The sequence below is a fragment of the Gorilla gorilla genome, chromosome 8, assembly GCF_029281585.2.
Source record: "Gorilla gorilla gorilla isolate KB3781 chromosome 8, NHGRI_mGorGor1-v2.1_pri, whole genome shotgun sequence".
Lineage (NCBI taxonomy): Eukaryota > Metazoa > Chordata > Mammalia > Primates > Hominidae > Gorilla > Gorilla gorilla.
This window is the reverse complement of record NC_073232.2, coordinates 22,501,327-22,523,139: the sequence shown is the minus strand read 5'-3', so window position 1 is coordinate 22,523,139 and position 21,813 is coordinate 22,501,327. Positions and strand designations below refer to the sequence as shown.

At 40.6% G+C, this 21,813-nt stretch overlaps 1 protein-coding gene across 24 annotated transcripts in view; it reads left to right on the top strand.

The window, feature by feature from the left end:
* The window catches only part of BEND7 (BEN domain containing 7), an 89,852-nt gene that overhangs the window by 31,096 nt on the left and 36,943 nt on the right, over positions 1–21,813 (top strand). For 23 of the 24 annotated variants that reach the window (XM_055352347.2, XM_055352346.2, XM_055352363.2 and 20 more), the window contains 3 exons: positions 979–1,101; positions 4,981–5,246; positions 16,687–16,912. In XM_055352347.2, the coding sequence (XP_055208322.2) occupies positions 979–1,101; positions 4,981–5,246; positions 16,687–16,912 (615 nt within the window). The remainder of the gene's footprint in view (positions 1–978; positions 1,102–4,980; positions 5,247–16,686; positions 16,913–21,813) is intronic. The other variant, XM_055352369.2, reaches the window with a different exon arrangement.

Here is a 21,813-nt window from a genome sequence, read left to right as displayed (position 1 = left end):
TTACAGGATTTAAGGTATATAAAGTATAATAAAACATATAATTGAAACAAAACCATGGAACTTAACGTTGCTGGCCTGTGAGACAATGTGAGCGCTGGAAGTCTCTAAACTGCTCCATTTTATGGTGGTCAGGTGAACAGGTGCTGGAGGGAACCCACTGTAAGAGCAATGTCCAAATGTCCCATTTTATTCTAAGGACAATAGAAGATACTTGCTTACCTATGAGAGAAACAGAATAAGATAGGTTTACCAAGGAAAAGGCATTAAATTTAAACAGTGCAAAAGAGGCTGTGGCAAGGGAAACATAAGACGTGGGAATGGAGAAAAGAGGTAGAGAGATTTTCTTTGTGAAGTTGAAGAAAAGCCAGCCAGCCCACCAATACTCTCAAACGCATCCAATTCGAATATATCCTCCCATCCCTGCTCCTCTGTGCTTCCCCACCCCAAACGCCACACCCAGAGAGTATTCTAAAAGTTTTCATGTGTGCACAGTTCTTTGTTTTTGAAATAATGTGCTTAATATCAAAACTATTTTCAATAGAACTCATATAATTTTTAATATGAACTCTTAAACACAGCTACCAAATTTTTTTTGCAAGGCTGTCCTCAGGGCTCCTTTTTTGTGTGAACTAGCATGTGTGTTTCGAGTGAGTTTTTGAGGTGTTGTTATTTGAGATGAACAGCTCTGACAATAGGGAGGCCTGCTGTGCCCACTCATTGTGTGCGTGTGTGCATGCGGGCTCCCGCACCGCGCCACAGCACGCACCTTACAGTATGGAAGCCTGGATAATTAGATAAAGTCAAACCCCCAGATTTAGGTTGTGATAATTAGTGGGTACGTTTTCCTTAGGCACAGCTTCATCATAATTGCACATGCTTCAAAATCCTGCCAAGATACTTTCTTTTTTCTCCCCACCTCTTTATGATTTTTTTTTTTTGGTTTGTTTGGAGTATGTCATTCTTTTCTTTCATGCTCAGGAGAACTTCCAGTGGTGAATTCATCAGCTGGATCAAACTGCTGTACTTGTAACTGCCAGTCAACGTTGCAGGCCATTCTACAAGAACTCAAGACCATGAGGAAATTAATGCAAATTCAAGCAGGTACAAGGATCAGGCCTCGGAATGAGTCCTTTGATTTTTAATGCATATCTGACATCTTCCGTTGGAATGTTCATTGTGCTTTTATTAAAGCCTTCTTCTCACCTTGCTGTCTTGCTGTGCCTTTTCAAGTATCTGTTTTTTCAGCTTTCTCTACAATCCATTTTTCCTTTAGCAAATCAAACATATTTTGTCTTGCTACTGATACAGCTCATATAATTATGTGTATGTACTTGATAGACTTCATTCCATGATCTCCTAGTACTTCACAAATGTCAGTTAATTAAATTTGGGAACAACTGTGTATGGAGGGGTCCTTTAGGAAGCATGGGCTTCAGTGTTCAAGCACTAAGCAGATAAGAAATGTGGAGCCCCAGGCTATGCTTTGTGGCTTTTCTCTCTCCTATTCAGGATGCGGAAGCTCAGAGATCCGCCGTGTTCTGTCGTCTTTGTTTATGTGACTCCTTTTTGTTTTCACTGCCATCAGGCAAGTTGAGGGACGGAAGAGCAGTGGATTTGTAATTTGGGATTGGATGCCAATTTCTGCTTTTGGAGCTGTGTGGCATGTCTGAGCTTCCTATTTCACGTCTGTAAATGGAGAATTCATATCTAACTCACAGGGCTGTTGTCAAAATAGAATGATGTAGTAGATGTCAATGAACTTTATAAGGCATGGTACAAGCCTAAGCTGTTTCATTAGTGTGGTCTTAAATTCCATGAAGCATTCTATAGAGGTCTGGAAGTCTAGGTCTTCATTATAGCAGCTGTATTTTCTGATCTTCACAATTGAGGGAAAACAATTGTTTTTGTCACAGGTACAAGAAATAAATCATTGTATTAAGTTTTCCCTCTTGTCAAGGGACATCACCACTTGATCTAAGCCATGTCGTGACTGGCTTTCCTGCCCTTTTATCAGGATGGTAGTCCAGAAGGTCGTCACTCAGAAGCTGTTCAGGATGCCATTTAGTGAATTCTAGTATAATTTTAATATTCAGTGATGTGGTTTTGATATAAAAAGCTTAACACTTAGATATATCAGTCACCCAAGATCACATTAAAGTAATGTGAGCTACTTTCTGAAAAACAGCATCTTTTTATTTGAGACGGAGTTTCACTCTTGTTGCCCAGGCTGGAGTGCAATGGCACGATCTCGGCTCACCGAAACCTCTGCCTCCCAGGTTCAAGTGATTCTCCTGCCTCAGCCTCCCTAGTAGCTGGGATTACAGGCATGTGCCACCACGCCTGGCTAATTTTTGTATTTTTAGTAGAGATGGGGTTTCTCCATGTTGGTCAGGCTGGTCTCAAACTCCCGACCTCAGGTGATCTGCCCGCCTCAGCCTCCCAAAGTGCTGGGATTACAGGCGTGAGCCACCGCGCCGGGCTAAACAGCATCTTTTTAAGCACTGAATTTGGTTTTACCCCAAGGAAGTATTTTGCTCAGGTCAGTAAGCATTGGACTCAGCTTGTTCCACTACGATAATCTGTGTTCTTATTAACCTGGAGGAGGTTAACATCTCCTAAATAAGGAGCTCAGAAAGAAAGGTTACTTTATGATGTTCGGATTCTTTTCTCCGAGGAGGAATTTGTTAGCACTTAAGAAAATATGCATATGAAATTGTAATGATTTGTTTTGTCACTTAAGCTCCTTACTACTGAAATGGCAAACTACAAATTGCAACCATTTAAATCCTTGACGGAAGCCTTTTTAGAATCTATTAAGTAAATGCCACTTTGTCGCTATGTTTTCTTTTCTGAACCTTTGCAGATTAGGGAGGTAAACGATTCCAAAGCTGTAGGATGGCACAAAGGATAAACTGAATAAATTACTCTCCTTTAATTTTCTTAAACTTAAAAATTTGTGTCATGTGGGTACATTTACTTAAGGTTTAACGCCTGAAGACCTAGATTTAGATTACATTTAGAAAGTTTCACCTTTCTTTTAAGAAGACAGGGAATAAGACCTAGAGGTAAGATCTGGATGCCAGAGACTTGGGCTGTGTCTAGATTTGCAAAAGGAGAAGAAAAACTCAGATAGTCCCCGTGTTCCTTAAACCAAAACATTTTCATTTCTAATTTAGAATCATGAGGCTTAGCAAGGCCTGGGGCCTAGACCATCGTGATCATTTTTCGAGGTCCCTTTGACTCTGAGGGTGCAGACCCAGCCTTGAGGGGGAATGCAGAGAGAGCAAAGAGAAGTTCCCAACTCTGGCCGCACAGCAGAATCACTGGAAGAGCTTTCAGACAATGCTGATTCCCAGGCAGCATGGCTGGAGATGTCAGTTCACTTAGTCTGGGGTGGGGCTGAGGCATTTCAGTTTTTTTGTTTGTTTTTGTTTTTGTTTTGAGACATAGTCTCACTCTGTCGCCAGGCTGGAGTGCAGTGGCGTAATCTCGGCTCACTGCAACCTCCGCCTCCTGGGTTCAAGTGATTCTCCTGCCTCAGCCTCTCAAGTAGCTGGGACTACAGGTGCCCACCACCATGCCGAGCTAATTTTTGTATTTTTAGTAGAGACGAGGTTTCACCATGTTGGCCAGGATAGTCTCGATCTCTTGACCTCGTGATCCACCCACCTCGGCCTCCCAAAGTGCTGGGATTACAGGGGTGAGCCACCATGCCTGGCCCGGCGTCTCAGTTTTTTTAAACTCAAGTGATTGTAATGTACAACCAAGGTCGAGAACCATTGAGCTAGACTAATTACTGGTTTAAAAACTTCTGTGCTCTTATGTAGTGCAATTAGTTTGCTTCTAATATTTATGAATTGCTTTTGAATTTGGAGACAAAAATATCAGGATCGTAGTGTAAATATTCTTTATTTTCAGACTGATAAGAGGTAAGAGGAGGTGATTCATGTTTATATGCCTTTAAAGATCTTTAGTTTTCACTTGTCTTATAGGTTCATTTCTGTTGAAAAGCAGGGACATCCTATAGTCATATTTAGGAAGCTATATTAATACTTGAGGATTTAAACAATGATGCCATGTTTTCCAATTGCACTTTCCAAGAGAGTATTTTTAAATGGCTAGCAAACATTACTTCTCAGAGTGCACCTGTGAGAACTGTAATTTACCATCTTGGATTTCTTTAAGTATAGAATCAGGTTGAATACTTGGTTCCTGTGCTGTGCTTTTCATGTTTGGAACTGTTTCTAGATTTCACTGATTTGCTTGACTTGTACAGAATGATATTGCTCCTTCAGTTATGTGAAACCGAGGTCTAGAGAAGTAGCCTGGTCTGAGGCCATGTAGCAGGGTGCTCTGGAGGTGGTTGATGTGTGGAGAATATTTGTTTGGTGAGGAAGGATTCACTGGTCCTAATTAAGTAACTAACAGGCTTTTCCCACATGCTTACTGGTCCCTAATATAGAATCATCCCAGACGGCTTCTTTTGATCAGTCTTGCCCAAATGATCATCACTGTCTCATCTTTATCAGTTTTGGCACCTGTAGATTATTAGGAACTGATCAGTCTAACCCCAAATGTAATCCTGAAACAGGATTACAAGGAAGCACAGCCGTCTCTATCTAAATTTAAATTCTGAAGTTCTCATTTATTTAAAAACATCCTATGATTTATAAAGCCATGCTCAGGTGTTTTCTCACAGCTCATGATCCTTTCCCTGCATTGAACCCAACAGCAGTATGCTGTCACGATTCACCTGCAGTAACGCTTTCTCCTGAGTATTTTTCTGCCTTTAGGACTTGAAAGTGCTTCAGAGCCTGCGTTTGGTAACCTTTAGGTCCAGTGGGAGATTTATTTAGTGTGCTTCATCCTGGAGTTTTCCTCGTTTCGGTTTCAGTTTGTAGATCACATGGATAGACCGGAGATAAGTTTTCCTAAGTCAGACATACGTGCCTGTACCATATTTTTGTTTATTATTCGCAGTTGGAACTCAAAACAGACAACAACCCCCAATTTCCCTTATATGCTCCCAGCGAACTGCTGTCTCACGAAAGAGAAATAAAAAGAAAAAAGTGCCCCCAAAGACTGTGGAACCTCTTACTGTGAAACAGAAGCCTAGTGGGTCAGAGATGGAGAAAAAGGCGGTGGTGGCCTCTGAGCTATCTGCTCTCCAGGCAGCCGAGCACACCTCCCCGGAGGAGAGCCGCGTTCTAGGATTCGGCATTGTTCTGGAATCACCTTCCTCAGATGTAAGTTGCCATTTTCTGGCTGCTGACTCTAATGCTATGTAACTTTCGGGAATTTTATAGTATTTATAGATTTCCCTTTTGACAACTAGAGAAGCTTGCAGACTATATGTGGGAAAGAAGAAAAGAAGACTGGTAATAATTTTCTTGTCTGGAGTTTTCTTTTCTGAAAATGTGATGCCTTATTTATTTAGACAGGTTTCCAGTCTTTGTCTCCGAAAGGAGGAGGGTGATGGCGTAAATAATCTGCTCACTAATTTCTTTTGCATTTTTAATTTTGCAGTGACAATTTTCAATTTCCTTAGTGTAGAGACCTAAAAGAATATAATTAAATCCTTTGTAGATGGGCATAAATGAACAGGACCATACAGATAAGGTCACACCTTTCTGGAAACACAAACTAATAATAAAAAAGGAGCAGTCATGCTAATTCTATTTTATAGATGCAAGCCACACCGCTAATTAGGTGGCAGCGCCATGCCATTTACTCCGTGTAATGATAGGTTAACGCTCTGCAAAGGTTTTTCTATTTTAATATCATAGCCAGAATGTTGCCACAGTCCAGAATGTTGGATGACATCCGAGATAACCATCTGACTTGCTATTTTACATTCATAGGACCATAAACGAATGTGTTTAATAGTGCACTATATTTGCAATTGCATTTCTATTTACAATGTCTTTCTCTAAGTATGTTTGTGTTGTGAACCTTAACTTGTTGGGAGAGTTCTTAAAATAAACAAGAATGGGGGATCTCTTCTTATCAGATTGCATGGGATGAGAATCCTGCTGCGAACTCCCGCAGGCCTGTATAGGATTGGAGGTTGGCCATACCTTTTAAACTTTAAGTAGGAAACAAATTGCTTTTTGAAAAAGTTTTTAAAATTTTGAAAGAAATTGTGGGAAGACAGTTTGCTAGGGTATATCCACATTGGGTTTTTAACAAAGGGAGGGGACAAAAATAATCATCTTATGACTTTTTTAGATTGGAAAGTTGTTGGAACTTTTACCTAATTCTCGGTGTTAAAGGTTCTTTTTTTTTTTTTTTTTTTGAAATCTATAAACACTTGCTACAATTGTTAAGAAGTTCATCTAGACTAAAAATTTAATTTTAAAACATCATTAATGATGATAACGTTCTATTCTGGACCAGTCAGCTCATGCAATGATATCATATTGCTATTGCAACTAGGGCCCTGAGTCAAACCCCAGGTAGATCACATATTCGGAAACAGAGGTAAATTATCCCTCAACACAAAGTACATTCAGTCCTTAAATTTTGTAAGCATTTTTTTTTTTTTTAGACAGAGTCTCGCTGTGTCGCCCAGGCTAGAGTGTAGTGGCATGATCTCCACTCACTGCAACCTCCGCCTCTCGGGTTCAAGCAATTCTCCTACCTCAGCCTCCTGAGTAGCTGGGACTGCAGGTACTTGCCACCACCCCCGGCTAATGAAAACTCAGTTAGCTGTTGATTGTCTTGGAAGAATAACATGCTTCTAAAGAAAAGTGAGGCCAGGCATGGTGGCTTACCCCTGTAATCCCAGCACTTTGGGAGGCCGAGGTGGGCAGATCAACTGAGGTCAAGAGTTCAAGACCAGCCTGGCCAACATGGGAAAACCCGTTCTCTACTAAAAATACAAAAATTAACTGGATGTGGTAGCACATGCCTATAGTCCTAACTACTCGGGAGGCTGAGGCATAAGAATCACTTGAACCCAGGAGGCAGAGGTTGCAGTGAGCCGAGATTACACCACTGCACTCCAACCTGGGTGACAGAGGGAGATTCCGTCTCAAAAAAAAAACAAAAACAAAAAAACAAAATCATAGGATTGGGCAAGTGGCCCAGTGTTGCTAGAACAGCTGTCTGGCCAGCATTGGTAAAAGTAGGATGGGGTGAGAGAGTGAAAGTCCAGGTGAGGCCTTCAGCCTTTATCTGTGGGCAGGAGGGAGCCATTGCAAGTTTCCAGTAAAGGAAGAATTGTGCCTGAATCTTAGAACCGTAGCTAGAACAGCATGCGGCTGACAGAAAGATAGAGATAGCCGGAGGAAGATGCATGCAGCCTGCCAGGCAGGAGATCAGGAGGGCTAGACAGGAGCAGTGAGCCTGGAGAGGAGAGCATGGAGAGACATTCAGGAGGGACACGGGGACTGAGTGGGAAGTGCGCCCTGGATTCCCATCTGGGAAACTTGCTGGGTTACAGCTGCAGCTGAGACTTCAGCTGAGACGCGGAGAGCAAGAGCAGTGCAGGCTTTCAGCTCTGGATGGGAAGGAAAAGTGAATTCATATCCTTAACTATGTCTAGGTTCGCTAGACACCTCGAGCACAGGAGAAAGATTAGTACTGGAAACGATGAAAAGTGACACTGGAAACCCATGCTTTATCGCTTTTGTAAATATAAAAAAATTACAGTGTATAGAGTTCCCTTTTTGCGTTGTGACTCGTAGTGTCACCCAAATGCCAATGTATATACCCATGGCACAAACACAAACATAAGGGCCCACAAGGGGCTGTCAATCATGGCAGATCAGCCACTGTCTTCAAACTGATAACAATAGTCCCTACTCAGATGCAGAAAAACACTAAGTTCTAATCAGAACCAACCAAAATGTCAAAAATGGCAGAGTGTTGTGAGCATCAAATGAGATACAGTATATGGGAAAATCCTGTAGCAGTGCCTGGCACATAAAAGGTACTCAGTAAATGTTATTTGTTTAATCTGCAAAGGAGGAAACATCTGCATTTGCATTAAGCACAATATACAAAATAAACTTAGGAAACATTAAGTCTAGGACTTAGCTTTAAGGAGAGCCCCCTCCTCAATTTCACTGCAGTTTACTTGTTTTTTCCTGTTCCTCCTCTCTGTACCCACCTACTCCCCTTCAAGGCTCTACTGTAATTTGAACGATCCTCCTGGATAGAACTTCTATACTGTTTGGTAAATATTTACACATTAATGCATCCTTCCACCCCAGCTTCTCAAGAGCAGAGACTGTGATTAATAATAATAATAATAATAATAATAGTAATAGTATTCATGCGCCATCTTTGAGGTATTCTTCTTATCCACTTTCTATGGGCAGCTTGCACAAGTTCACACAGCCAAGAAAAGTGGAGTGTGTCCCGCAACCCAGGTCTGTCATCTGCCCTTGTCCGCTGCGCAGAGGACTTGCGGGTGCCCATTCTAGCCCAATGCCTGTGCGTGAGGAACACTCAGTCACTGTTGAGGGGATGATTATCGTATGAAAGAACTGAAAGTTTCAGCTGTGGCAGTTGTTTCTGTTTACTTGGAAGTTTCTTGGGTAGAACTTCATGGGTCGGGGAGCAGGCTCTTAGGTCAGGCTGCCTGGGTTAGACTCTCAGCTGTGTGACCCTGAGCAATGAACCTGACCCCTCCGCACTCCATTTCTCTCTGTAGAATGGGGATAGCAAGTGCTTCCCTCCTGGGATTGGCCCATTGGAGGAATTAGATGAAGTCATCCCTGTGGAGCACTTAGAACAAGGCCTGGCCCATTTTAAGCACTCAATAAATATTAGTTCTTTTTTTAACCTTAGCATTCTTACCTCAGTGTCTTTATGGGAATAAATATTTTAAAATAAAACTTATCTATATCTATCAGTAAAAAAATACACGTGAACAAATAGTGTTTTTAGAAAGGGAATAGCCTGAAATATTTCTCTTTTGGGCAGGATTATTTGACCCTTTTAAAAGTAGCACATTAAATAAAATTCAAACCTCAACTATACACAGAAGCAGAAACCCAAAACTAAATTTCAGATCTAAATACAGTATTTAGGCCAGGCGCGGTGGCTCACGCCTGTAATCCCAGCACTTTGGGAGGCCAAGGCGGGCGGATCAGGAGGTCAGGAGATTGAGACAGTTCTGGCCAACATGGTGAAACCCCGTCTCTACTGAAAATAAAAAAAAATAGCTGGGCGCAGTGGCGCATGCCTGTAATCCCAGCTATTTGGGAGGCTGAGGCAGGAGAATCGCTTGAACCCGGAAGTCGAAGATTGCAGTGAGCTGAGATTGCACCGCTGCACTGCAGCCTGGCAACAGAGCAAGACTCCATCTCAAAAAAAAAGAAAAAAAGAAAATACAGTATTTAATTCTTTCTTCATGAGTTCACAACCCAATACTCTACCAATACTGAGAGAAGACAGTTGTTAATTTCTTATGGTCGCTGTTTTTCAAGATTATATATATTGATTTGTGTTTTTCAGAGCAGATATACATGGCCTAAGTTTGTTTTGTTGTTGTTGCTTTTCGTTTCTTGTTTTTCAGCTTGGTGAAACAATCAGATTAGTTTTTAACAATATTTTAAAATAATTTTTAATAATAGGAAATGTTTCTCTATCTGTTGTAGTTACTATAAATAGTCTCCAGTAATACTAGATTATGCCAGTTTAAAAGTTTTCAGAAGATAAATTGTGGATATTCATCAGAATATCTGTATTGGAAATCTGCTTGCTTGCTTTTTTTTTTTTTTTTTTTGTAATTGAGACAGAGTCTCACTCTGTCGTCCAGGCTGGAGTGCAGTGGCATGATCTCGGCTCACCTCCAGGGTTCAAGCAATTCTCCTGCCTCAGCCTCCTGAGTAGCTGGGACTATGGGTGCCTGCCACCATGCCCAACTAATTTTTGTGTTTTTAGTAGAGACAGGGTTTCACCAGGTTGGCCAGGCTGGTCTCGATCTCCTGGCCCCAAGTGATCCATCCGCCTCGTCCTCGCAAAGTGCTGAGATTACAGGTGTGAGCCACCATGCCCGGCCTTGAAATCTGTTTTCTTAACACCTTCTTGGCCCAATAGATAAAGTGATCCACTGGGATCAAGTAAAGAAAACCAAGCAAATGATTTTTTAAATTTACTAATTGACACATTGAAATTGAGGCCATTGGCCAGGCGCCGTGGCTCACGCCTGTAATCCTAGCACTTTGGGAGGCTGAGCCAAGTAGATCAGCTGAGATCAGGAGTTCGAGACCAGCCTGATCAACATGGAGAAACTCCATCTCTACTAAAAATATAAAATTAGCCGGGCGTGGTGGCGCATGCCTGTAATCCCAGCTACTCAGGAGGCTGAGACAGGAGAATCGCTTGAACCTGGGAGGCAGAGGTTGCCGTGAGCCAAAATCGCACCATTGTACTCCAGCCTGGCAACAGAGCAAGACTCCGTCTCAAAAAAAAAAAAAAAAAGAAAAGAAAAGAAATTGAGGCCGTGTATGCCTGAGAGTGTAAGTTCCAGCACAGGCTGCAGGAGTTCAGATCTTTGCTTCATCGTGTATTAGCTGGATAATCTTAAACAAGTTACTTCACTTCTCTGAGCCGTGGTTTTTGCATCTGCAAACTGGGGATAATAATAGTAGCCATTTCATAGGGTGAAAATCAAATTAGAAAAAATCTGTATGATATGTGTTAGCCTAGGGCATGGAATATAGTAAATAGCAAATAAATGTTAATTATATTGCTGTTTTCCAGGGCATACTGAAGTGTGTGAAATAGTCCCTGCCCTTGAAGGAGCACATGAAGGAAAATTCACGAACAGTAATTATAATAGCGTAGGACGTCAGCTGTGGCGCAGGCAGTCAGGTCACCTGGGAGCCTGGATAGTCTCTCAGAGTGGACATCTTGGAGGAGCCATTTCAGTGGCCTTAGGAGAGAAGCTAAATTGCAGTGGTTAGACTCTTACATATTGTACATTTTGGCTCAAATATCTTTAGCATAAATCAAGCCCTAGTCTTCAGAGTCATTAATTTATTACCTGAAGAAGGAAAAAGCTAAAAGCATCTCTAAAAGACGGGAATGTCTCATTATGCAAGTACATGGAGAAAATTTCAAGGGACCAAATTGTATTCTCTTCTAAAATTAAATGCTTAGCTCTACCAAAATATTGTCAACTAAAAATGTCTGTAAAGAATCGGCTGTTGGATGACTTCTTTTCATTTTTATCACATTCAACATTCACTATAGGCTATCGTGTAAATTGCACCTACTTTTAGATAGGACTTTTGGCGGAGCATTTTTTGCTTAATGAAAAGAGGGCAGCCACCTTCCACTATGAGCCTTGACGTAGGACACGAGCATGCTTCTGCCCCATCCACACTGTGGCTCAGGCCCGCTATGTCCCCAGGCCACCTCTGTTCTGAGCTGCTCAACAGGAACAGCCATGCTGGTGAGCATCTAGTCCCACATGCTCTTGTGGCTACCCTCCTCATGGGCTATGTTCTCAGCATAGCATTTAATAAATGACAGGCTGTGCACGTTGGCTCCCGCCTATAATCCCAGCACTTTGGGAGGCCAAGGCAGGAGGATTGCTTGAGGCCAAGAGTTGAGACCAGTCTGGGCAACAAAGTGAGACCCCCCTCTCTACAAAATATATAAATACATACATTTTAAAAATTTGCTGGGAAGGGTAGCACATGCCTGTAATCTCAGCACTTTGGCAGGCTGAGGACGGAGGATCACTGAAGGCCAGGAATTCAAGACCAGCCTGGACAACATAGTGAGACTCTGTCTCTACGAAAAAAATTTTATTTAAATTAACTGGCCACACACTTGTAGCCCAAGCTACTCAGGAGGTTGAGGTGAGAGGATCACTTGAACCCAGGAGTTGGAGGCTGCAGTGAGCTGTGATCCCACCACTGTACCCCAGTTTGGGCACCAGGTTGGGATCCTGTCTCTAAAAAATAAAAATAAAATTTAAAAATAGAAAATAAATGATAATAGTGATTCTTGCTGTGTCCACCTGGGGCAGACCTGAGTTACAGGAACATTTAGTTTTTATCAGACAGAAGCATATCACATTTATGAACAAAATTAAATCAATTATGGGGGAGGTTTGTGTTTTAAAATTTCTTAAACTGAAGCACATTTTCCTCAAAATACATCTAATATACTATGAAATAAACACAAGAACAAAAGATCATTGTATATAGTGGTATGGGCATAGACTAAATTCACATCCTTTAAGCACTCTTATGAATCCTGTTATAGGCTTTTCAGCCCCAAATCAGTTAGTCTTGTTCAGCAGGATCCTGCCTCTTCATCTGTAGTTTTCTTTCAGCTTTTGGTCCTGAGCCAGCCTGAGACTGACCAGCCAGCCCAGCCCCCCAAATCCCCACCAGCATATGACCTCGTCCAAACAGCCCTGTGCACGTGCCTGCAAAGGTGACCCTATATAATACACAGAATCTGTACACTATTAATCTGCCATTGAAAATCTGGGGTTAATGCCCAGTATGATTATTTGTGCACTTCTTTTAACCAGTGACCACATGTAGCTTTTTATGTATCTTACTGTAATTTACTTATTAATACCTTACTAATACCTTATATAAAATAGCCTATTATAGAAATAGTCCCTCGGTGGTTAACTAGCATGATCTCCTAAAAATTGTCTTACTTTGTATTCTTTCGATTATACAGGGGAGTCACGTGATGTGCTCATGGGGACTTGGGAGTGTAACAGGGCAGAGGGGTAGGGGAGGAGCATCTTCATTTACCTAGTTAGGAGATTCCCCAGCCAAACTAGATCTTAACCCCAGCTACTTCCAAGCAAAGGGAGACCACAGTTGAAATGCAAAGAAACAAATTCGTGAAAGTCCACAGGCCTGGATCCAGGACATTTTCAAGAGTGTTGGTGACTGTGTATGCAGTGTTTGCCTCCAGAACTTCACCCAGTGTGAGATGGATAAGGAAGAGTCAGCATTTGATACATTGTTGTACTAAGTGGCCAAGGTGCCTAAAATAGGCAGGACAAAGATGAAAATCCAAATTTATAGTAGGAATTCAGACTCCCAACTCTTAAAATGATGACTCTAAGTGTCTTAAATCCTGCCCCAACTTTAGATTGTTATTTTGAACTGTTCATTTAGACATCATCATTTAAAAATCGTATTACTTCAGTAATCACTAAAATCTGTAAATTAACATATTCGCTTTCTATTTTGGCTTGAGTATCAAATTGTGAATCTGTCAAGAGAAGTCTAGTTTTCAAAATGATATTCATTTGGAAGAGTGTTGGTTTCTGTCATAGCTATCAGTAAGCAGAGAGATCTCATTTAAACTAGAGTCAGTAAACTAAGAGATTTCAATGATACAATTAAAGAAAGAGCTTTATCCTGTTTTTAAATATACGTACAAAGATGTGGATCATTATGTGATAGTAATCTACTGTGATTATATTTATCAAATGGAGGAAATAAAAAGATTTCTTAGTGAAAATGTGAGATTAGTGAACATCATCTTTTCTTCATGTTTCAGAAAACAAAGCTGCCCTCTTTTGTTCTTTTAAGGCGTTGTTGCCTTGCGGCACCTGGCACACATAGATAGCATTGGCGCTTGTTCACTCCTGGCTTAGAAATCTGAATAGGAGACAGGCCGAGAAGAACAGGAAGGACAGAGCCCAGTCACCTGTGCCCCGGCTGCCGCTGCCACCACCGCCTCCACTAATCAGACTACTTCCTCCTTTGTAAGGTGGTTGCAAGGGGGTGAGTTCATGTTCCTTGATCTGGAAAGAACAGTTCAAAATAACAGTATTTGGCAGTAGAAAGTGGAATGGAAAGCAGTGACAGCATCTGCATTGGAAGTCTCTTAGCTCTGCAGAAACTTCCAGATACTTAGTTGTTAGGAGTTGTGGCAGATACCAGAAACAGCAGCTGTACCTGTCTCCTGAATCCTGCCTTCAAGATCCTGTTAAAACACTGTCCTATCCCCTCCTGAGCCCCAAGAGCCCCCTTCCTCCCGCACCCCCAGCAGCCAAGTCCTGCCTGATGCTGTCTCAGACAGCACTTGCTCTGTTCTCTCTCATGTTTTATCACGTTCGACTTTATAGGATAGGTATTTGTGCATATGTCTTGCCTGCAGAACCAGCCTTCAGATTCCTACACATGGAGGGGGCTCTGTGAGTAGGTATTGAAACAGCTGGGTCACTGTTCTCCAGGTCACCCAACTCCTGGAGGTACCACATGAACTGTTAGAAGACACAGGTGTGCTGAGCACAGCGTGGCAAACTTTCAAACCCACTTTCTTTATACAGGGAGAAAAGATCTGTGAATCAACACCAGTCATTTTAAATGAATTCTTACATATTGTTTTGTTTATTCTGACAAATATCTATTGGGCAGTCAATGGGTGTTTGACACTCCAAATACAAGAGTCCTCATCCCAATGACAAATGCAGATTCCCAGCTAAGCAAATGCTGTGTGAAAAGTGCTGTAAACAGAGTTCTTAGAAACAGTATGAGCACATGAAGAAGGGAGTGGCCAGTTCCGCCTGGTAGCTCATTCAGGTCAGTGTTTTTCAAACTGGGGTCCACGTTCACAGGATGAATCAAAGGGGAAGTCTCAGAGGTCAGCGTTTTAAGTACCTGTTTAATGGTATTGGAATCAAACTGAGATTATATGAGTAACTAGTGTCCTTCCCCTTCCTCTCTTGCCATTAAGAGTGTCTGAACCACCCTAGACCCTCAAATAGCTGTGAGTAGCTGCTTCTGTAAGATAAACTTGGATTTTTTTTAATGGCTTTCAAATGATACAGGAGCACTTAGCAAAAATCCAAGATCAGTTCATTTAGAACAAAAGTTCTAAATGCAGCATAGGATGTGCAAAATAAAACTCTGGTTATGAATAAAACTTCTTAGATTATGATGGTAAAATTCTCTCAATCCTAATAGTGTCTACATTGAATCATTCAACAAAGACTTATTGAGTGCCTGGTATGTACCACCTCTGTTCTGGGAACTAGGGATGCAGCCTCCAGCTCAGACAACCTCCTCTGGAGACCTGGAACCAGCAAGCAGCAAGATGCAGAAGTTAAGGGGAAAACCTGACAGTATAGCTGTGTATGGTGATATTCATCAAACATTCAGAGACCAAACATGGAATGGCAAAGTGAAGCAGAAGCGTGAGATGACTTTCTGGATATTCCAGTTAAAAGTTCTATTTTGGAGGGACCAGGCCCAAACTCCTTCCTGTGTCATCCAAAGAATTTAAGCTATGCTCAGAGCCCTGTTTACTTTGACCATAGGTGGGGTGGCATGTTGAAAAGTGATAGGACAAAACCAAAAATAATCATTCTTACTATCCAGGAGAGAAATTAATCCCGGATCCTCACATTTCTGATGTGATTAGAAACTGCAAAGCAGGGCCAGTTTTGCAGAGTGGTGAATAGGAGATCTAAGAATCAGCTTTGATAGCATGTCTTAATTCAGTGAGGTTTTCTTCAGACTTTTTTCCTAACAACAGTTTACCAATTGCATTTCTTCATATTAAAGTTATTATTTTACAGCTACCATGTCATAACCAACAATAAACTAAATGACTTAGTAGTGCAGGTTATGACTAATGAACCTTCGTCTATTCCACAAGAAGTTATGGAGTGCCTGCTATATGCCAGCTCCTAGAGATACAAAGTCTGAGCTTCAGGATCAGGGAGGGCTGCAATCTAATAAATAATTCTAATACAGTATAAGAAATAGAATCATATGTCTGCTAAATGAACAGCAGGAACAGAGAGTTGTAGCCACCTCCATGGGCAGGAAAGAGTTAGGAGATCAGTTCATTTGGAAGGCTTTGTAAAGGAAAGGGTATGAACTGAGTTGGAAGATTCAAAGGTGAGTTGTAAACCTCCTGGCGTGCTGTTGGAGAAGGCGTGCTGAGCGCCGAGCGTGTGCGATAGCGTCCAAGTTGAAAGGCACCTTGGACGTCTTCTGATTCCGTATCCCAGTCAGGATGTCCCTGCCAGGGAAGCAGTGTGCTAGCACGTTGGTTTTCCAAGAGTGATCTGGGACATAGTTTCACATTTTCCTCCCAAAATTAGGGATGGGGAGTGGATTTAAACTGCCTGGGAAACCTGCTCATCGTTTTTACTTCTTTTACATATTAGTTTACAAAAGTTTTCACTGGGGAAAAAAAAATCTCTCTGCAGCTAAAAGCCACTGGCATAGTAGAAGGAGCCAGGGGCCTTCTGGGTTAGCCCCGTATCTGTGTCCTTAGGGGAAAGAAATTAAGTTATTTAGTGTATGAGAAAGTGATCTGTAACTGTACTGCACTGAGCACATTTGAATTATTTCTCAATCTTTTTTTTTATGATCTCTTTGGGCCTTAGTTCCTTTGTTTACAAAATGAGGATATTTCGTCCAGAAGTCTCAACTCCCTGTTAGCTCTAGAATGATAGGATTTTGTGGTTGTCCTTCCTTCTCTTGGCTATTTTCTTTCCATTGCTTTTGACAAGGCTCAAAATTGGAATTAGAGCATCTTGTTTCGTAAGTTATAACTAGTCCTTGGTTTTATAAATAGCAGATCCTGGCACACAAAGAAAGCCAAGAGTGTTTTCATTTGTAGGATATGTACATTTCAGTAGTTAGTGATGTTTTTTTGTTGCTCATGTACCCAAAGTCAGATGCTTCAAATCTTGCTTTTAATGAAATATTTGTGTTCTTTTGGTAGCCAGAAGTACAACTTGCTGAAGGCTTTGACGTGTTTATGCCTAAATCTCAGCTGGACTCTATATTGTCAAACTACACTCGCTCAGGAAGCCTTCTGTTTAGAAAACTGGTGTGTGCGTTTTTTGATGACAAGACTTTGGCTAACTCCTTACCCAATGGGAAGAGGAAAAGAGGACTCAATGACAACCGGAAAGGACTAGACCAAAATATTGTGGGTGCAATAAAAGGTTGGTCTGCATCATTTCATTTTGTGGGTTCTTCGTTGAGCTTTGCCTTCATTCCGTAACGATGCAGCTGAAATTGTAGTAAACTGACTAGTGGCCAGTTTCATTTGCCATTGGCAATTTAGCCATTCACATGGCTTTCGGGTGTGAGCTCTGTAATTCACCACCCCAAGTACCACTAGAATTCATTATTCAAGGTAATGTTAATTTGTTAAAATAATAATTTAAGAGCCAGTTTGGTCTGCTGCAGAACCAAAAAGAAGTTTTTTCTTGACTTTTAAAATGCAGGTAATTTGTAATTTCTAACTAAGAGCTTCCTCAAAATATGACTTCAACTTAAAGTTTGAGTTATGAGAATAAAGCTATGATGCCTTTTTTTTAAAAAAAAAAAGATAAAGTAAAATGGGTCTCTCTAAAGTTTAGAGTTGCTTTACCAGGTTGTTGCTTCTAAAGACATTTTAAGTCTAAGTGACCTTACTGTGACATCAAACCCTGTGCGTCCCCACACATGCTTGGCCCGCTCTTCTCCCTCTTGTTTTGTGCCGTGGAGTCATGCCAGCTCCATGCAGAGACCACCGTGGGTCTCTCCCCCTTCCCTCCTTTGAGCATGCATCTGTGTTCCACTGCACTACGATGACCATGCAGGGGCACGTGGGAGCACCTCTGCATTTATATCCAGTGCCACATCCTAAACCTACTTCTCTTAACTTTAAAATGCCCATATTCAGCAATCTGATGAGTGTAACTTTAGGAAATAGAAGTACTTAGTTCTTACCAAAAAGAACATAAACCAAGTCTCAAATCTAAACACAACTCCATGAAAATGAGACTCTGAATCAGGCCTTGCTTAAAACTGGAATAACGGATAGGGGTGCTGTGCTTCCTAGCTCAGTTCCTGCATTGTTGAGTTGTGAAGTGGGACTGACGCAGAGGGCCTTCTCTGCCCCCTTCTGTTCCCCATTATCTGGCAAAATGAGTAAATGAATTCAATAGTGTTTAAAGGATGCTTGAAAGTCCACAATTAACTTTATAAAATAATACGGTATTTAAGTGGAACTAGCAAGTACCAAGCACCCTTTGTTCATGGCCAGAAGGACATAAGCCTTCATTAACAGAGAATTTCTCATGCTCAATCAAAATTTTTTCACCTAAAGTGACAGTTGAGTTGTATTAAATACGAAAAGCTACAGAGATATCACAAACTGTGCCATTTCTGAAAAGAATGATTCAGCCTGAAGTGACACTACAAACAACATGACAGAATTTGAAAAATGGTCAATGATGTAAGTAGGACTTCCTGAAGTGAAGAAGGGTCCCTTCTCAAAACAGGAAGGTCAAGGCTACTGGTGCTTTTCTGAAATGCAGCGAGGAATTGTTTTAATTTTCTTTTTTTCCCCCAGGGCAGCATATTAATATTATGAAAGCATTTGGAAATTAGGGAACCATAAATGACGATAGTCCATTTTAATGACAGTAGAAGAGTCATCCTAATAATAGATAGTAAAGAACTAGATCGTGACAAGTGGATCGATGTGGGTTTCTTCTGCCATTTTCCATCTAGACTAGACATCATGCAAGAGTTTGAAAAACTATATTACAGGCCGGGCGCAGTGGCTCAAACCTGTAATCCCTGCACTTTGGGAGGCCGAGGTGGGTGGAACACTGCAGGTCAGGAGTTCAAGACCAGCCTGGCCAACATGGTGAAACCCCGTCTCTACTAAAAATTAAAAAAAATTAGCGGGGCGTGATGATGCACACCTGTAGTCCCAGCTACTTGGGAGGCTGAGGCAGGAGAATCACTTGAACCTGGGAGGCGGAGGCTGCAGTAAGCTAAGATCGCACCATTGTACTCCAGCCTGGGCAACAGGGCCAGACTTGGTCTCAAAAAAAAAAAAAAAAAGTATATTACAAATAGAGGACACATCTTCATTTCCTTCACTGCTGTACTCTATAAAAATGGCAAATGAGGTCTTTGCTCCCAATATATAATAAAGTAGATTATTCCAATTGAAGAACTTAAAATTTCCATACACTTTTATTATTGAATTAAATCTATTAAAATTCTGTAATAACGACCCAGTAACTTTAAAACAGATGGAAATCCCATAAGCCACCAACAACCTAAATCAACAAATAGTTTATATTTATCTATTTGCAGTGTTTTTATTTGCAGTGTTTATTCATAGACATATATTTTGATTTTGATTTTTTTCCTGATTACAAAAATAATATTTGTTTTAAAATGCAAATGATTTAAAATGTATTGAAAACAAAAAGGCCACCCTAATCTCACTCTTCCAAGATTATGGTATACATTCTTACCATTTTTATTCAAATGTGAATGTGGTATCAGATTTGACTCTTTTATAAGAACATTCCATTCATTCTGGCTAGTCAACATTTCTACCTGACTTATTCTGATAATTTCTTGTAAGTTTCTTAAGGACACGCTTTGTCTTAAATATGTTTTTATTACCTGTTGCTCTTGAAAGAGCTCAGGAGATGCTACCTTAAGAAATGCTGCTTTGGTATGCAGGTTATTTCAAATTGTGGGCACTTGGGGAACAGCAGATGCAGGGAGAGGTTCTCTCTGAACTCCCTTATCTGCCCAAAGACTGATCCTCCAAAGGGAACTCAGTTGTGAACTCCCTCCCTGGAAGTGTCATGAACCAGGGGGAATTAACTCTGATCACAGGAGAGGACACTGGAGGTGACACCACACCCAGAGAGATTTTGTCACGGGCTGTCACCTGTTCTTCTGAGGGCCCATTCATCATTCCCCAAAACCATTTACTCTCCCCTAATTTGTCTGCTCCATCCTCCCTCCCCTCTCCCCTATAAAGAGGGTATATATGCTTCTAGATCTCACTTTTCTTTCCTGCGGTGCCCCTGTGTACCTTAAAAATGTGTACTTCTCTCCTGTTAACTTATCTGCCGTCAGTTTATTTCATAGACTTGACTGAACCCTCAGAGGGTAGAAGGAAAGTCTTCCCTACCCTGCACACATATTGAGAGCTTCACACAGACCAGTATTTCCATAAATGCACATGGGATGAGTGAAGAGGCATAGGTTTTTATTTTTCATCTTGACTTTGACGTTAATTTATTGACACAATGGGTCTAGTACTAAACATTCACCCTCACATCTTCTTGAATAACTAATCTGGAATGACTGACATTAAAACATTGTTGTAAATTTTTAACAGTTAATAAAATGCCAATGAAAGCTAAAACACAGAAACCAAAATTGAATATAAATTTGAATACAGCTCTCATAACTTCCTAATACATTTTTCTTTACTGTATTTTCCTTAGTTAAAAGTGGGTTAACCCACACATTACAATACAAAGCGATTTTCAGAAGTAGCTGTTAATTGAAAGTCTTTTTTTTTTTTTTTTGCTATTGGTAGAGATTTTTTAAAAAAAGAAATTTCCCTAACCTGAGTCTTTTGAATCTGAGTACTATGAGAAAGTGATAAAATGGTTTCTTTATACATAATAGTGCCAAGGCTATCCTTGCTATTATTACTATCTACCACCCCTTGGAAACGATTTTGTAAATATTAAATATACAGTCTTTCTTACTTGATCTCTTGTGGGATAATGTCCCAGTAGTGTATTAATTTGAAAAGTCCTATTATCTAGGAACATATGAAGACTGGCTAATTTTACAAAATCTCAGAAATGAAAATAACAGTAGGAGTTCAATTTTGTTTCAAACAAAAGTGATTATTAGAGTGGTTAAAACAACAATGGGAAAAAAATGAATGAAAATCTATAAAATGCTTATAAGTAGGAACAGAAATGGACTGAAAAAAGTTTGTTTGGGGGATTATTAACAAAGCTTTTTGTAGTGGTAATTAATATTCCCCATGACAGTATCTTAAAAATAAAATATAAGCCTCTTTTGTAGAGATTGTATTTTTTTACATAATCTTATCTGTCTTATGGTGACTAACACTTAATGATAATTTATTTAAAATATATTGATAAGTATGACTGAAGGTATTGCTGATGAAAGAGTTTTTAATTAGAAACATTCACCTAAGCATTTTGAATTTAAGAAGAAACAACTTATGATCTTACCAAGTAGAGTCTTAGGCTTTAGTGCTGGGGATAAAGCTTAGTATCTTGGATTTGATTCAGAATTGATGTTGTAACCAGAGTGGAGGTTAGTACCCAGGTATGTTTTCCTTACCTGCTGAGGCTAGAATTGCTCCACATCTAGTTCTTGCTGTGATATACTCGGTAGACCATGCAGATTAATGTGGTTAGAGTTGTCTAAATATGATAGAATCTTTGAATCCCTGAATGCTCTTCAGAAAATACAGTTGCAATAAAGCGATTTTTAGAGCCCCCGTTGTAGGATTTTTAATTCGACTTCATAGTGATGAGTTGAGAAAGTTTTATTACTATCAAACTGTCCTGGAGTCTTGAATCTTCTTGCATTCAGTGGAAATTACATAGGCACGTCAAGTGAAGACCTTGTTGGGGGTTCTTAGTTCATGCCACACAGCACAAACTGCCGCTCTCCTGAGAGGCCAGCCTTGATGGTCTGTCTGGACAGCCACAGGTATCAGAACTTTTCTGGGAGGGAACACTCCTTGTTTGGTAGCCCTCCAAAAAAATAACTGCGCTTCTTACAAGATTAGAATGGGTGCCTGGCCGCTTTTGCTGTCACACTTTCACAGGCTCTGCAGAAATGACCACCAAAAACTCTTGTTTTATTCTTGTGACTCTAGATACCTGTAGGGTCCATATTTGTCATCTTATAGTATCTCTATTTCCATTAGGATTTAATAAAAAAAAAAGTGAATAGCTCTTTTCTATATGATCTCACGTAGATTTAAATTAATACAGTTGGGGTGGAATTTGCATCTGATTTATTTATTGATAGTAACTTA